The sequence below is a fragment of the Lepisma saccharinum genome, chromosome 27 (assembly GCF_977018435.1).
Source record: "Lepisma saccharinum chromosome 27, izLepSacc3.1, whole genome shotgun sequence".
NCBI lineage: Eukaryota > Metazoa > Arthropoda > Insecta > Zygentoma > Lepismatidae > Lepisma > Lepisma saccharinum.
In genome coordinates this window covers 36,613,944-36,632,038 of record NC_139255.1, presented here as the reverse complement: position 1 = coordinate 36,632,038, position 18,095 = coordinate 36,613,944, and the positions used below count along the sequence as shown (strand labels likewise).

Genomic DNA, 18,095 nt, shown 5'->3' with positions numbered 1-18,095 from the left:
GGTCTAGAAGAGTCCAGAAAAATTCAAGAATTCTGGATGTGTTATTTTGTGAACTAAAAACTACCCAAGATGAAACTTCACAAATGATTTTAAATTACGGTAATTGATGAATATTTGTTTGCCATTACAGGTCATAATTCAAATGTTGAGAGAGTACTTTCATTACCATCAGCACAACAGACTAACGAGAGAAATTATTTTTTTCATAAGGTCTAGAAGAGTCCAGAAAAATTCAAGAATTCTGGATGTGTTATTTTGTGAACTAAAAACTACCCAAGATGAAACTTCACAAATGATTTTAAATTACGGTAATTGATGAATATTTGTTTGCCATTACAGGTCATAATTCAAATGTTGAGAGAGTACTTTCATTACCATCAGCACAACAGACTAACGAGAGAAATTATTTTTTTCATAAAGTCTGTAAAATGTTTGTTTGGTACTGGTCCATAATTTCAAATTAACTGTCCAGTCTAACATAAATATATGTTGATTAAACCTGAGATTTTGATAAAAATTGTATCCTCTGAGAAGTACCACTTAAATCATGTAGTAAGAGGTGCATTGATTAGTGTGATTGCAAGTTTTGAAATTTTGCATTTAAAAATTCATAAGAATCCATTTTTTAAAACAGAAAAGTGTCATTTTTCAACTACTTTCTAACGTGTTCTATAGAAATATGTATTATTTATTGAGAATCTTTTGTGCCCTACATTTTGGGACAGCATGTCCTACAATTCCCTTACAGCGATCTGGTAACCCTACCACGACCTGCTTCTCTGTCTCCATGTTCATCCATGCAAACATCCCCCAATCTATCCCCAAACTCAACCTAGCATTTTCCAGCTACGAATTTACACTTTGAACACTGATTCTAGATCTAGAAAACAGTACTGACAATGAGATTTGATGCCTTGTCCACATGCAACCAATGATAATCTGTTTTGTAAGCTTTGGCCCTTAAAGGACTGTTGCTTTAAGTAGCTTAAAAACATCCTGACAGTTCAGATATAACTACTGCATTGCATATACATTGTTGTAATCCCACCTTACCAGGGATCTGAGGTCACAGGGATGCTTCAATAACACATTTAGGTAGAGCTTAAATATACTTGTGAGTTGAACCTGCTCCGACTAAGAGAAAGGAGATATGGAAGATTGAATTTAAGGTTATTCACGCTTGTTCATACCTGGTAGGCGAATGATGTTCTTGTCCAGATGCTTCTTGCAGACCGAATTGTGACTGATGCCAAGGTTCGATACTGTGACCCTTGACTCACTATTCCGAGCAATCCCGCACGAATGGCTGCAGGTTGATGCAGCCGTAAACTTCGTACACCATCGTTGTAGTTTGTTCATTGTAAAGTGCCTGAGTAAAATAAGAGAAATGAGAGCGAGCTTGATTTTATAATCTTCTGCCTCGAAAGGTTATTATACCTTTCGAACATGCTGGATCATGTTAGATCCACATATTTGCCTCTCAGTCAATGCTTCGAGGAAGTTACGAAGTGTGCGCATTCTTGAGATTGCTCGGCGGTCGGACAATTCCAGTGAATAAACAAGCATAAAATAATCTCTTGACGAGGTTTTCTCATACTTTTAATCACCATATCTCTACAACATGAATGCAAAAGATAAAAGTAGAAAATATTCCAAGATACTTACAGAAAATGAAGGGAACCCAACAAGTATAATCACGAAGTTGACAAAATCACATATGAACATGTAAGCATATACATCTGTTGTCAGTTTTGATTCTGTATGAAGAACGTCATCAAAAAATTTTTTCAACATTGACATGTACTTCTTAATTCTGGAATTTAAAAAAAAAATCATATATATTCAGCATTACATAAATTTAGACACAATATTGATATTATATTCTACATCGCTTTTCTGCTTCCTTATGCTGATTGCAGCATGAGGATGAATTATGATTACATTTGGCATCAAGGCAGCTCACAATATTTGTAGACAGTATGCTATGTACTGTTGTAGGGGCTTTTATTTTTAACTGTATAATTATAATTTTTGACAGTGACAGAGAGCATTTCCTCTATTTTCAGTTATTTATACAGCTTGCTATATGGATAGCCATAGGGTGTCTGACTGCCATGCAGGAGACCTGGGTTCGATGATCTAAGGTTGGAATTTTTCCGACCTTGTTCCTGCATAAGGCGACTCTGTGGCTCACCCAGTCTCAAATCAATGGGTACCTGGTAAAGGTGGCCAGACCATGCTGCTGATCACATCACCTTCAAAATGGCAGAGATCGAGAATGTGTGGTGGCCCTACCCCCACATCCCCTAAATGTGCCTTCATTTCAAGGTGCTGTGTGCACTGGGAACTTTGCCTTTATACAGCTTACCACATTCAATGCCAAACAAAGTGAGACACACTACCCGAGACAGGCTTTATCAGAATTACTGGTGGCCATACCTTCGCTCGGAGTTTTAATATGAAGAATGCAGATTGGCTGTCAGTCACTTGACTCTCCACTGTGCACCATTCATAAAATGTAAGCAATTATTAGATAAAATAATTAAAAAGACACAAAAAACAACCATGCCTATCAAGGTTTGAACCTAGAATCTTTGTTGGCCACCAAAGTGGCTGAAATTATGCTGTAAATTGTAAATTTGAGATGCCATCGTGAATACTCTATAAACAATAGTTCACAACTTATTCCTTATACTTACGCTAGCTTTGTCACATCAGGAAAATAGAGAAAGGTATGTGATATTTTCTCCTGCATAGAATTATCGGTTGGGACAGTTTCTGACAATATGCAAACCTGCTGGCTTACATTCCTGCTTTGTACAACATAATTGCTTTCTCTCCTCAAAGCATTTAGGTCTAAATCTTTATTAATTTGAATTTCTTCCACTTCAGATATAACCCAAGGTGAAGTTTTCCACAAACCAAGAGTTTTTAACATAAACCTAGAAGAAAAGAGAGTCTGCATGAGCATCCTTTCCTTCTGTTTATAAAACATGAGCCTGCAAAATAATGAATGTTAGAATATTTAGATGTATCAGGATATTAATGAGAACAACTTGAATAGAATCTGGCTATGTAAAAAAGAAGAATGTTCAGGCACAAAATCTTAGTAAATAGACATGCTATTTTCAATAGCTTAACAATTGGACATAGACCGTTATGAAATTCTTACAAATACCAATCAGGTACTTATATAAAATTTATCAATTTGATACAATATTACAAATTAGGAATGGACCGAACAAACAATCGGGAAGTTAAAGTTTATTGTTTAGAATATTGGTCTACGAAAGTACAGAGTTTGGAGCCCGGAGTTGCTCCCTCGTCCGTTTTATTACAGAGTAGGGCTACATTGCAACAAGGACCAGCGGAGAAGAGATTGCAGCAGAACTACAGTTAAACGAACATTCCTTATGTGTTTCCTCACCCTGCCTGTTCAGTCAAGTGTAGTGTTTTTAAATAGATGTCCGTGTGTTGTTATTTCATGGGGCTAGCCCCCTTGCCATTTGAGTGTTGACGTAGCTCTTCAGAGCTACCCCCTTTCTCTTACAACATTCCTCTCGCTTAGCAAGCGAGTGGCCAAAGGCTGTCATAGCCTATCTACAATCCCCTAACCTTAGACTTTAGACGATATGAAATTTTGGCCAATACTGATAGAGTACAGATATAAAATTCCAAATGGTTCTTGAATAATTTGAAAGGATCATTGATCTCCTAACTAAATGTATATTACAAGATGACTGCAATGCAAAAGAAGCTGCAGATTTAGACATATACTTTTAAAAAGTAGTATGATTGTATCAATGAAAAATTATAACATAATGACAGAATACAGGGTGTTTGAAAAAGAACTCCCTAGTTTTAAGTATAAATTTAATAGGGAAAGTAATGAAAACTTACATCAATGAGTACATATCATGAAAGGGGATTCCTTCAAGTTTTGTTCAATGTTAGTACACCTCAACGTGGGATCCATTTGTTGCCCTGCACACGTCGAGATGATATTCCACTTCTCGCCACGTATTCACCAACATTTCAGGTGTAACTGTCCCAACCGCAGTGACGATTCTTTCCCGTAAATAATTGATGTCTCTGATCCTAGCACTGTACACAACATTTTTTATGTGGCCCCAAAAGAAAAAGTCCAGTGGGGTTAAGTCTGGGCTTCCTGGTGGCCAAGGTATTGGGCCAGCCCTGCCTATCCACCTTCCTGGAAAGCGAGTGTTAAGAACCACACGCACCTGTTTACTGTAATGAGGTGGGGCGCCATCTTGTTGGAAAAACACAAGCCCCTTTTCCGCCTAAATATCGTCCATTTGGGGAAAGACGTACTCTGTCAACATGTCATGGTGAACGTCCCCGTTTATTGTTTTTTCTACAAAAATGAAAGGACCAACCACACGATCTTCCATCAAACCGCACCAGACACTAAGTTTGGGAGAGTCACGTTGATGCTGAATAACTTCATGTGGATGCTCTGCCCCCCAAATTCTACAATTATGACGATTAACTGTTCCACTGACATGAAATGTAGCCTCGTCAGAAAAGAGAATGTTTGGTAAAAAATTATCATCAATTCTATGTAGAAAGTCAACAGCAAACTCATACCTTTGGATTTTATCAGTAGGTTTCACTTCATGTAACAGTTGCAATTTGTAGGCGCGCAACTTTAGTCTTTTACGAACAACATCATACACTGTACCTTTAGGCACTCCTAATTGTAGACTACGTCTGGCCAATGACTTCTTCGGGCTCCGTACACACGAAACACGGATCTGTTCAACAACATCTTCGGAAGTTCTCGGTCTACCTGGTGATTTACCTTTTAAAACACTACCGGTTTCCTTGAAAGACTTTAGCCAATGACGGATAGTTTTTGCTGTAGGTGGTTCACCACCATACTGACGCCTAAAATTACGTTGCACTGTTATAACTGACTCAGTTTTCACAAACCAAATAACACACTGCGCTTTCTGTTGTGGAGTACACATTGTTACTGAGTTGCTCTGCACTACACGAACGCCGGAACTGAACTGAGGGAACAAAGGAAAAAACACAGCACTGGTGCCGTCTCAAGGTCAAGCAGACCTACCAACTGCAAGGGTGCCAAACTTGGAGAGTTGATGAATCAAACACCACAAACTAGAATACTGTATGTCACTTTGTACAGATTCTAGGACACATTAAAACTAGGGAGTTCTTTTTCAAACACGCTGCATAGTAAACTAAGTTATCAGATATTTATAGATATATCTGATCGGTAATTTTACCGATAAACTGATATAGAGATATGATATCGGTCGATACTGATAAGAGTACCAATCAATCTGTTCCATTTTACTAGCAGGACATTTTAGTAAAAAAAAAAACTCTACATCAATCATTTGTATTTTCTAAAGCACATCAGCCATGGATATATTTGTAAATTAAGGACATTAATGGATCACTCAGTGTCTTTATGGAATATTTGTTAATATATATTACATAATTATACTGCCAGTTATAAGACAGAAAATGGTTATTCAGAGTTATAGCAAATGTAAAATAGTGAATTCTACCTACCTGTGGAAATAGAGAAACATGAGAATAGCAAGTTCGTAGTCAGCAAAATGACCAGACTTATCAATGCCAATCACCCGAGGAGGATAGTACTGTGCCCTAAAAGCAGAAGATTGTGAAGTCCAGAAAAATGCATTAAACTGAAATATGCATTTCATTATCACACAGACCTGTGAAAGAAATCATTGATGAAAAATTTATCATGTGGCACTAAGCCAAAACCAACAATTTAACATTTTGGTTACAAAGTCATGAAAGAAAAATGCTACATCAATTGTAAAATTTTGTTTTTTCATTTCTAGATACTAGTTCATAATTGATCAAACTGAGAAAAAAATAATTTCCTTTATACTGGGTGTTAAAGTTGCCTTATTCAGAACCCTGTGGAGCTTGTTTAAAGCATCAGGTTACAGTGAAGCTTGGTATAGTGGCTATGGAGACCATGGGAAAGCGAATGCTAATGAAAAAAAAGTTCAAATTTTCACCACCAGGTGGAAATGTGGTGCTGAAGTAACAACCAGAAATCGAAGATGCAAAAACTTTATTTGTAGTTTATTTCAGTACAGCAATGTTCAATATGTGTGCTGTCAATTAGAATTACCATATGGAAAAGTAAGACAGCATAATGAATGATTCAGCAGCAGGATGTTGTTCACTGAACACCAACTTTCAGCACCACATTGCCACCTGGTGGTTAAAATTTGATCTTCTTTCTTTCATTACCATTTACTTCCCCATAGCCTCTATACCAAGTTTAATCACAATCTGATGCTTCGAAGGGGCTCGAGAGGGTTCCGAGCAGGGGGAACTTTAATTATAACCACCTGGTACTATACAGAATATACAGGGTGTCTACAACATCTCTTACCTATTGGGCAAAGGCATACAAAAACTCAAGATTAACAGATAAACCATGGAAACTAGCACACAATGTGTAGTGAATTATGATGTTTTTTTCCTTACTCATTTCCCCCTTATGAAAATTGGGGAAATTTGCTGTAATAATAAGTACCCCTCCTCAAACTATGTATAACCTGCAGAATTAACAAGTTTGTACTTAGGGTTGAGTTCATACAAACATGTTATTGTATCAGAAAGGATCAGTTGTGATGTAATCACTTTCCAGAGTATGGGTGTTTTGCAGGGTCTGCAAAAATGCTACACAACACTTTCACTGAGTCTCAAAATCCTGAATTAAATTATGAATATATTATGTGAAATATTTTAAAGCCAAACTCTGGTAAATTGATATGGTATAGTTCAAATGAAAAATTTACAGTTTAAAAGTTATAAAAAAGTTACTCTGAACTATTTTGAATTGTTACAATTTTCAGGTATCACTATCCATAGGAATTGGTTCAAATTGCCTAGTTTCTAGTGCAATAATTCTAAACTAAAAAAAAATGCCTAATACTTACCTGGGTATAAGCTATAAGAGTGACCCAAAATGTTTTTGACGGCTGTGGCACAGACAATGTACCCCAAAGAAACACCATTAACACAAGAGGTGTACCCACAATGTCTCCTGTGGAAACTTGGCTTAAAATTATCACAGCATAACAAAGTAGCTCAGAATGAGACAGCACAAGGTACCAAATTGATGTAATGAGGAACGTAATGGGCCACTGTCTTGCTGTGAAGTCTTTCTCGTCTTCATATGCATTTCCCAGGCTGCAACAAATGTAGAGCAAGTATAATTAAAACATGCTCTTTACAAACTAACTTAAGATATATCATTCAATTTTGTTCATACTTCAATGGGGGTGCTTCACGTGGAGAATTCTAGAAGAATAATTCTTCTTGATTCTGTACATTGGTAGTAAGATCTTACAGTTAAAACATGAAGATTACATTCTGCAAGTACTATATATATCTCATTGAAAAGCAGGACATTGTGTAAATGTGCAGGAACATGGCCAAAATAAGAAATAGTACTTGTAGAATGTACTTTTCATGTTTTGCCAACAACTCTAAAGACTGATAGGTCAAATTTTGTTAGTGCATGTTGTAGCAAGCTGTATACTGACATCAGGGCTGGAAATGAGTTGAAGGAGACCAGAACGTTGTTCTGTTTCATGAATATCTGGAAACTTCATGTTCAGTCTTGACAGACTGGCAACAGACTATTCTGGTTAATTTAATATTTTACTTATTTCATTCCTATTTTCTTTTCAGTGTGAACTAAATTGCACAGGGCTGCATGTTTCAGGTGTTTGAGAAGTCATGGTGTTTTAGTACATCCATGGTGCTGGAAATTAAAATGACACCCGTTTTATTCCTTCAGCTATAGTTCTTGCTTTGCAGCTTCCATGTCATTAATATGTAGTGCATGCAAATTCACTTTGTCTTGTCTGCAATATATTGTGTTCTGTGCACTTTCCGTTTAATACAGTTCCATGTTTTGTTGTAAGTATGTAGGTGTAGCAACAATGTCAGGAATTTCAGAAGCAGGGGTGACATCACTGGCAGTGACCTGGCGAATGTTTCCAGTATCTCTGCAAGACAGCACAAAATACCATGGACATTCGGAAGGGGGGGGGGGGTACATCTCTCCCTCTGGAAAATGAAGGTTCACCTAAAAACCATGTATTTCACACATAATTTCATTTCAGTCAGAGTAATTTATGTTAATTATTATAAGGGTGTTGAAGGAACATGATAGTTTCAGACTGAAGCAGTGTCTTTGGGGTTGCATCACTATTATGAGGAAAAATATGTTACCTTTCCCCCCTGGAAAAAAATTACCTTGCTTGCCCCTCCCTGGAAAAAATTCTGCGGACGTCCATGCAAAGTACTTCATAATTCTATGAAATCAAATCATTATGAATATTTTAATTCGATCACATGTCAAGAACCTTACATTTTGTGTGTGAAATGTCACACATGCATGTAACTCTGGAATGGCCCAGCAGATGTAATTTTTAGAACTTTGAATATCACAGTGGTTTCTCGAAAGGAGGAAATTTCGAAAACTGCTTCGCTGGCATCAACAAAAGGTTCAGCTGAGCCTTAAGTATACAGGAGCACGTTGGAACACACATTGCATTATCACTTTTGAGGGTTCTCTGACTTGCGTCCCTTGTGAACTCCATTATGCAATAGTATACCATGCTGGTTAATAAGCTGGAGACAAGTACGGAGCCCTGGAACAGCAACCAGCACACCATCAACAGTATGCCCTCTTTCCTTGATTTCCCCCTTTTCAGTGATTTTTATTGTTCTTTGTCCCAATTAGCAACAGTAAAATTTCAAGTCAGTCTAACAATAAATTCAATCCTTAGTCATACGTAAAATAACAATAATGAAATATCTTTCACTGACCAAGTTCTGACGATATGTACATTTAATTAATTTTTTCTTCCCACTTCAGTGAGCTGACTACCATTTATGATTTCAGTCTGTTTAAATTTTAAAAAGGGAAGACAATTCCAGAAGCTTCCTGTCAAATGTAGTTACATTATTTGTTGTTTATGTAAATTTTTTAATACCAAGTATTATTAATTTTAATACAGTGCACCATTTCACTACTTGTTAATCTTCTAGTTGTAGTAATCAGAGACAAAAAATGTCAACACCATGTTAATAAAAGTAAAGTGTTCAGTTTTGTGAAAATTTCCATTTTGAGCCCTGACTGCTATTCTAAAAAACAACAATAATATATTGAAAAGCTTCTATTTTTATAACTATTAGATATGTAATGCAAAGTAAAGTGTGTTGTAAATGTGAAAAGATAAAAACGTGCAGTCTGTATTAAACAAACAAGACTATTTTCTGTTGATGTAACTTCCAAATTTTGTAACAGAGTGGCGATGATAATATTGTCTTGGGCTTTCAAGCTTGTATTATTTAACCTAACAATACAATAAATAAAAGCATGTTGTTACTTCCAACATAGACAAATGATATACACTAACTTTATCATCACTGTTATGCATAAAAAGGGATACAGTTTTGGTTTATTTATGTTGTAATGATGAGGATGAATGGTGAATTGATAAAATATATGGAGGAATCCAGCCTAGAACTCCTTGCTAAATACTCTACCACTGTGGGTGGCAAAGGAATGGAGAGGAGGGCATTATTTAAGAGCCGATCTTCTATAATAATTGCTTTTGCATGATTCGTGTTCACATATATTTACCTTGATGACTTTGATTTTATAAATTTAATTTCAACGTCTTCATTTCTTGTATTAGGAATTTCTTGGGCTTCAACCAAATCCACGCTTAAAAAGAACAAATATTTTAACAGTTAAAGAGAATATTCACAAAGAAATCACACAAAAATATGAAAACATATGTGGCACATCCCCTGTGAGAACTTTCAACAGTCACTATCCGTGGCAGCGATTGGGTTCCAAAACTGGGGTGGCAAGGTGCCAAAACTGGGGGTTGGGGGGCAAAGACAGTATATTTCCCTTTGTAGATAAGGTTTAGCATAGTGTGGGGGCAAAAGTAGCATAAAAGTCTGGGGGCAACTGCCCCCCCCTCAGCTCCCCTAATCGCCACCACTGATCACTCTCAATGTTCATGACAGTGCACTATTGAAACAGTGTCATGCTGTCAGGATAAATCATGCATGAGTTAACATCGGTAACTTTTATTCAGAGGAATTCACATGTAACCAGAGGCAGCCCTCGTGCTGAGTCGTTGCGCAGTGTGTCCTTAGAATCCTATATCTTTTATTGGGTTGATACGTAAGTTCATAAAATTTGTGTTTGGGGTGTTAGAAGTTTGTTTATCATTTAACGTTCATCAGTTGGATTGGCATTGTTGTGCTTGTGAATACGCATTAAATTTTGCAGATTTGAAGGAAGACAGTGTTATTTGTGGACTAAAGAACAATAAGTGTCGAGTGGAAAAAACAAACACTTCCGACATTCTTCTGTTTGAGTTTAACAAAGGATCAAAGGTAGCAGTGGCAACTCAAAACATTTGTGCCGTGTATGGGGAGTGCCAACAGGGAAAGCAGGGAAAGAAAATAGTTTTGTTATTTCCAAGTGACAATTTTGACTGGAGTGATTCTTCACATTCAGAGACCACCGAGCTTTAATGAAGACTGTTTAAATGCCTTAATCCATGGTGATCCACGTCAGTCGACCTGAGAATTAGTAAATGTGATGAACTTTGACCATTCAACCATCATGCAATATTTGCATTCCATGGGCAAGGTTCAGGATACCACACGCTTTAAGTGAAAACAACACAAATCAGTGAGTAGGCCAGGAAGATTGCATCAATTGCTGCTGCAACACAATAATGGATAACGTTATCACGCCCACACTCTGCTAACATGACAAAAGCTGCTATCTAGGACCTTCGTTGGGAACTTATTCCACATCCTCCTTACTCCCCTGACCTTGCACCCCTGGATTTCCACCATTTCAGCTCTCAATTCACCAATCTTCAAGATCAGCTTTCAGTCCACCAATCTTCAAGAAACTCCTTTGTTAACAAAAATACTCTTCAAACTTGGCTTTATGGCATCCTTACCCCAAATCAGCTGATTTCTTCAGGAGTGGGATCGAAAAACTGCCCCAATGTTAGTAGGCAGTCATAGGCAATGAACACAAAATATTACTGAATAATTTCTGTTTCTTTGTTCATCTCAAATGAGTATCAAATTAAAAAAAAAAACTCTTGCCACGGTGAAAAAAACCTATGAACTTATGCATCAATTCAATAGTTCAATGTTGATTGATCGATTGAGTTGGTGTTTTAAAGTCCACTTTATGCACAGTAATGCTAATCGGGACTGGACCTACAGTTTAAAGTGGGATCCAAAGACTATGTGCCTCCACCGGGTATTGAACCTGGGACCCCATCATTACAAAGCAACGATAATACCACTGCACCATCGGGGAAGCCCCCAATAGTTCAATGTCTGGATAGAAAATACATACATAAATTTATCGCATTCATCATCTGTATTGCACGATTATAAACATACAGGATGAAAATGTCAGTTTCTAGGCTTTTAGCATTGAAACAAAGCCTCACGGAGAAAAACATTATTAACACTTTCCCTGGCGTGGGCGTGTTTTCACACCAAAGAGAATCCAACCTTTCCCTGGCGTGGGCATGTTTCCACGCCCAGAATGCTTCGTCTGAGCTATCCTGCCGCCTAGCTAAAATTGCTAAAATGCTAAAACTATTACATTATAAATATATGTTTCATTGATCCTCTACTGATATTTACACTTTGTATAACAAAATATTTCATATTTGTTGCTATTGCCGAACAAAAAAGAATAAATATGTCTCTTAGGTTCATTTTGTTTAAATTGCCTGCCAGGATAGAGGCAGCAAGTTCGTAATCTTGCCACCAGGGAAAGAGTTAATAAAAGTTATCTATGATGATGTCTTGTAGATATAATTAAAATCTCTTGGCATGGAGACATCCTAGATTGATTGATTTTGGTGTTTTAAGTTCACTTTATGCACAGTAAGGCTAATCGAGACTGGACCTACAGTTTAAAGTGGGATTTGAACCATTATGTGCCTCCACCGGGTATCGAACCCAGGACCCCTTGATTACAAGGTGACAACGCTACCACTGCGCCATCGGGGAGGTCTATGGAGACATCCTGTGTAAGTTACTATAGAAAGCCATAGCAAGAGATGGAGGAACAAGGTTTGAAAACAACAATAATTTTTCTATATCTAACATACCTTGTCTGCAAAAGAGTGGTTACTTTTGGTTCCCAGACTTGAAAATGACCTTGCCTCAAGCCTTCCTTGAAGCAGTCTTGTTTCTGCAAAAGATTTACTCAATTGCTTAGAAATTTACTTTGTATATATATGATCCCAGTTTTGGGATGAATGAAAATATCTAGGGCTGAGCCGATACCACTTTGAACCGATACCGATGCCGATACTTTCACCAATTCCAACCGATACCGATACTGGAAAATTGTAATAATTAAAATTTGTTTAAAATATTGATCAATACCTATTGGTGTGTAAATAATCTGCAATTACATGCATGAATTTACCAATAAATTTGCTTTAGAATATTCCAGAATTACATCAGAATATTGAAAATAGATGTTATGTAATAAAAAATACAGTTTTTCTTTCATAATTTGTGCAAAATAAAAATAAAGTTCGAGTTTTGCATAATTTCCAGGATAATTAGACTCTGCGAAAGTACCGTGTGGCATTTTTGTGGACCCCGTGAGAGACCAATATGCCGGAAAAGTATCGGTTGGTATCAGTAGATGAATTCCAACCGATACTCATAAATCAGCATCGGTATCGGGTCAGTCCTAAAAATATCACAATATATTATATCTACATAAATGCATTCAGTCACTCACGAGATTATTTATAATTTCATTTTGGGGATGTTCCAGCTCTTCATTAGTACAATTAGTACAAATTTGTATGTATCCTCAATCCACAATTGCAACCATATCTTGGGATATTCATAATATATTCTACTTTACAGAAGGGCAATTTTTAATTTGACAAGAAATGATACCATTTTTTCTTTTGGGGGGGGGGGAGAGATTAAAGGGCATTTGGGGGTACACAAATCTCATCCCCCCACCGACAATGTCATAGTGACTTCTAAGGCCCAGCCAACTGAAAACAGGTCACACCACGCATAAACCTCAAGGTGTTCAAAAGTTTGCAACACTGCTGTTTACGAATGATACTGCCATCTGTGGGGAAGGAGGGAAGCACACTGACAACTCACATGTACACACACTTGTTTGTCTGTTGCGCAGGAAGGGAGGCTAGCGATACGTGTATTCATCAGAATGGAGCCAAGTAAAGAAGAGCAGAGAGGTGTGGTTGGTTTCTTGACACAAAGGGTGCTGGAACAGGACAGTTCAATTGCATCATTACTCCTGATGTTATTGCAGAGGTGGATGGTCTTATCTAGAAAAACTCCTAAAAAGTAGAGAACTGGAAGCAAGTATAAATGAACTGTAGGAAGTTCCTCACTTCCTACATGGAGGAATCGCCCCTGGGAAGACCTTTATGTTTTGGTGAGGATAAGGCATGGTTCCACACACTCCATTATCAAAGACCACCCGTCACTAAAAAAAAATCCTACAATTGGTTCCACATTAATTGATGGAGGAACAAAAGTCAGAGAATGGTTGCATCTCTGGGTCACCTGCAGCAGTACCACAAGGAGGACTATGCGTTTCTGTTTTGTATCATCACCAGAGATAGCTATCTCCTGAACCACCACTTTTTTTATGATATATTTCATTTTAACATGTAATAATGAGCACAAAATAACATTTTAATGTGGGACAATTAGGAGTCCAGTGGAGACCTGGGGGAAAGACCTAAATTTCAAAAATTATGAAACATTTCCGAAATCCGTAATTTTCATTCTTTCTTCAAAGTTGGGGCACGAGTATTACATATCCTCAACGAGTGGTCTTCTGTCATGCTTGCCCTCCAAATTTGGTCCATCCAGCATCCATAGGGCCGGTGCTAGAATGAAATTTTGGAAATTCTTTCCATAAGCTGGCAACAATGCCACTCTTATATATTGTTATATATTTTTTTTCACAAGTAGTATCAGTCTGTTTTCAATGAAACTTTGCATGGTTGTAGGAGTGTACAACTGCTACATACTACATTTTTTTTTCATTCACTTGGGTGTATCATGGTGGCCACGGGGTCAGTCCGAATACTATTTTTCTTTTAATATTTTAATTTTCTTCTTCTTCCTTTAACACTAATTATTGGGAGAGACAATGCATCAATTTCATCTTCGCTACAAGCCCTGTCATTCCAAAGAAAAACAAAAAAAAGATTTCATGTCTACAAGAATTAGTTCGAGATACTTTTTATATTTTTTTTATTATTATTTTATATTGCGCAAAGCTTAAAAAGCATATGCCTGAAAAGGTTCCATTCAGAGAGGGTTTATCCTTGTGTGAGGCTTCCAACCACTAAAGATTAAATAGCTTGATAGACAATGTTGTCGCCCATTCTAATAATTTCTTTGTCAACTTGGTAATGCATGTGAGTGATATTCCTTGAAATACAGTTGGTTCCACACTTTTGGTCCACCCTATATTAACAAAGCATTTTGATCTACATTTCCTGGTCTAGACAAGCATGTTAATGTCCATAACCCGCTTTCCATTTAACAAAATCAAGTTGATTCCAAGATGGCAGCCATCCTGTTGCATGAACAGGACATGATCAGAATTATCTCCACCAGTTTTTCTTGGTTATCATTATAGCCAATCAAAACACTTGTTACCATTATTGCTAATCAAACGACTTGTATCCAAAAACATTTTGGGTTAAAACAGTATAATGGTTAAACTTACATTTGTAGCGAGAAATAATTGTGGGTCAAACAGCATAATGATTAAAATAACATTGAATTTAAGAACATCATTATATTCCACACGAAATTCTGGCACGTTTTTTATGGAAATAAATTTGAAAAACTCACCTTCAGCATCTTCTTTTCATTTGCCAAGCATTTAGAAACATATTGATAATCTCTGGAAAATTTATTGATCCATCGTGATAGAAAAGTAAGGCAAGCATTTATACAATGTTTTGCATATTTCAAAAACCATCCAATATGTTCCTTCCTAGTTTTTGCCTCTGTCCTTTCTGTACAAAAATACAAATTTCAGAGAGAATATAAAATAGATGCAGGGTGTCTACCTGTCTGTAAAACCTGAAAATCCTGTAAAAGTCTGGAAATTTACTTTTTCTGGAAAAGTCATGGAAATGTCAGAAAAATTTACTCTTTCTGGAAAAATCAATGCTTTTGAAGTAGTGAAGTAAAAAGTAGTTCTTTTTTATATAAAAAAGGGGGCAAGCAAGAAAAAAGCTGTGAACAAAGAGTAATAAGTAATAAACAAGGCAGAATTTGTTTATTAAATACTCTAGAAAGTTAGGTCATATTCTGAACTCTTTAGTAGCTCATAACTCAACAAAAAAACGATTTTTTTGTTAATCATTAGTCAATACATTTCAAGTATTACTTATAAACTCCCTCCTTCTACCCTTTCCTGATGGCAAAGTGTAAGATCGCTACCTTGTAATCAAAGGGTCCTGGGTTTGATGCCTGGTGGTGTCACCTGATGGTTCAGATTCCACTTTAAACTGTAGGCCCAGTTCTGATTAGCCTACTTGTGCATGAAGTGGCCTTAAAACAAAAATTCAAACATCATCGTCTACCCAACAGTCAACTACTGTTCAGCTTCTCTTCACAACATTACCGTTACATGTGAAGATAATACGGTTGAGACTGCTGTATTCGTAACTCAGTTCGGCGTAATTCTGGTTTACATGTAAATTACTGTAGGTTCAGGTAAAATATAATTTAAAAATGTGTTCACTAAACCTTATTTGTATGTAATGCATTTATACATAATTCAGTGTTATACGTACTAATTTTCATAAAATACAGTTGATTTGTACGTAACCAAGCTACAACAATGTCACAATAGTGAGTTTTCAGCTGATACTGGTCGGCCATGGACAACAGAAAGAGGAAAAGTTAGGAAAAGTTACACGTTTGACCAGAAAGTAAAATTTATACAGGAAGTGTATGTTAATCCACATAAAACTAAAACTGAAATATCAGCAGATTTAGGCATCATTGCACAGTCATTAGTAGAGCCCGGATGTTCAGGCACTAAAAAGTATTAAAAATGGCAGGCAAAAAGGCAACGAAAAATTGAAAAAAGGCAGTCAAGTTTCAGAAAGAGGTAGTGAAAATTGAAGAAGAGGCATTAAAAATTGAAGAGAAGGACTTAAATTGTTCTTAAATCTTTAAAATCTTCAAATAATAATTTGAATAACAAGGGTTATTGAAAAATGAAACCAAATAGAAGAGAAATGTAATTTTAAAAAATGCCTTGTCGGAATAACAAAAGAGGCAAAAAAAGGCTAAAATGTTTGAAAAAAGCAGCATAAGGTGAAATAGGCAAAAAAGGCAACATAAAGTATTGTTCAGAATGTTAAGAACCTTTGGATCGGTGTATTTTTGTGTTCAATTTTTGTCTACCAGCATCGAAAACGAATAGGCATTTTGCCTAAAATCCGGTCTCTAGTCATTAGTAAGAGAAATGCTATTTTATGCAATTTTTTAAAATTGGGTTGTAAATTAATAAAACTATAGTGTCTACTGTAGTATTTCAGTATCAAAGTGTTCACTAATAAAGTGGCAAATTTAACATATTTAAGAATCAAACTCTTAGATTCGTTAATTTACCACTTTATGACAGATATAACCTGTATTATGTATATCTTGTTATTCAAAATAGATAATTACAGACAATTATTTTGATAATGATATGACATGGTATCTAAATCTGATTTGTAGATGTAAAAATGAATTCTAAATTTCAGTTCCAGGGAGCCTACAATTTCATCAAAACAAAAAGTCCTAACTTTTTCAGACTGAATCATTAGGGCAATTAGTGTACATGAACATATCTGGAAGAAAGCCCCTATGTTTTAGCCAAATATCCCTCCTTAGAATCCCACTTAACCAAGGTAATAATGTGACAATAAACAGAACAGTATCTGGCTGTTGGATGAGAGAGGGAAGCAAGTAACTAGTAACAGGGGCACAGGGCCACTGTTAGGAAACGCGAGGTCCTGTGCAAACTAGGGTTATTATAAATGATGGACCCATTTTCAAAACATCATATTTATTGAGGTACAAATCCAAAGTGAACAAGCTATATACCAATGGAAAGAGGAAGGTTCAAAGTTTGTTACCACAATGTTTGTAACTGTTATAAATGTTCAATGTGGCCACCATTGGCTGCACGGAAAACATCGACACGGTAGCCAAGGTCGCCATCTCACTCACAACTGACAGAAACGGTCCTCTCGCGAACTCTACCGGCCGCTTCCGCAACCACCACAGTCCGCCGGCCGCTGCCCGCCAGAAACTTTGAACCTTCCTCTTTCCATTGGTATATAGCTTGTTCAATTTGGATATGTACTTCCCTACCTATGACGTTTTGAAAATGGATCCATCATTTATAATAACCCTGTATATCTGCGAGGCCCCTGTATTATGAAAATTGAAAATTATGATATCATCCGTTTTTTCGTAAAATTCTATGCTAAAGCAAGCATGGTTATTAGTAATTATTATCTATTGTTATACCCATGCGCATGATCATCGTATCCCCTTTTACCACCAATGAAATCTAAAATTTGACACCATGTAGGGAGGAAGGTATGTGTCATCAAGGTAAACAACATTTCTTAATGGCTTTTGCTGATTGAGACCTCGTTATTGCGCTATAAACCCTAGAATAAATATCCTTTGTGTTTGCAGCCATGTACTGCAAATTTATTATTTAAAACCAACGGTCACTCCCCCGAGTCTGGAAGCAGAGGCAGAACTATTCTATCATCTGGTGCAGAAGATGAAATACACACTTCCTCGCAATTTGTTCCTACATTGCCACCTGGCTCACAGAAGAGTTAAATTTAAGATCATCACTGCCACTGGCACTGACGGCTGTGACTAATCACCAACAACAACACTAACACTAAACCCCAGGATTTTGCCAT

At 36.7% G+C, this 18,095-nt stretch overlaps 1 protein-coding gene across 6 annotated transcripts in view; it reads right to left on the bottom strand.

Annotated features, from left to right (window-relative positions):
• LOC145980126 (piezo-type mechanosensitive ion channel component-like) overlaps positions 1-18,095 on the bottom strand; it is a 224,241-nt gene that overhangs the window by 63,841 nt on the left and 142,305 nt on the right. For 5 of the 6 annotated variants that reach the window (XR_014440830.1, XM_083113141.1, XM_083113139.1 and 2 more), the window contains exons 29-35: positions 14,995-15,161; positions 12,231-12,313; positions 9,701-9,784; positions 6,978-7,230; positions 5,563-5,729; positions 2,700-2,942; positions 1,666-1,813 (exon numbers count right to left, since the gene is read on the bottom strand). Coding sequence is in view for 5 of the 6 variants with exons in the window: in XM_083113141.1 (XP_082969267.1) it covers positions 1,666-1,813; positions 2,700-2,942; positions 5,563-5,729; positions 6,978-7,230; positions 9,701-9,784; positions 12,231-12,313; positions 14,995-15,161 (1,145 nt within the window). In the remaining variant the exon portion in view is untranslated. The remainder of the gene's footprint in view (positions 1-1,665; positions 1,814-2,699; positions 2,943-5,562; positions 5,730-6,977; positions 7,231-9,700; positions 9,785-12,230; positions 12,314-14,994; positions 15,162-18,095) is intronic. The other variant, XM_083113142.1, reaches the window with a different exon arrangement.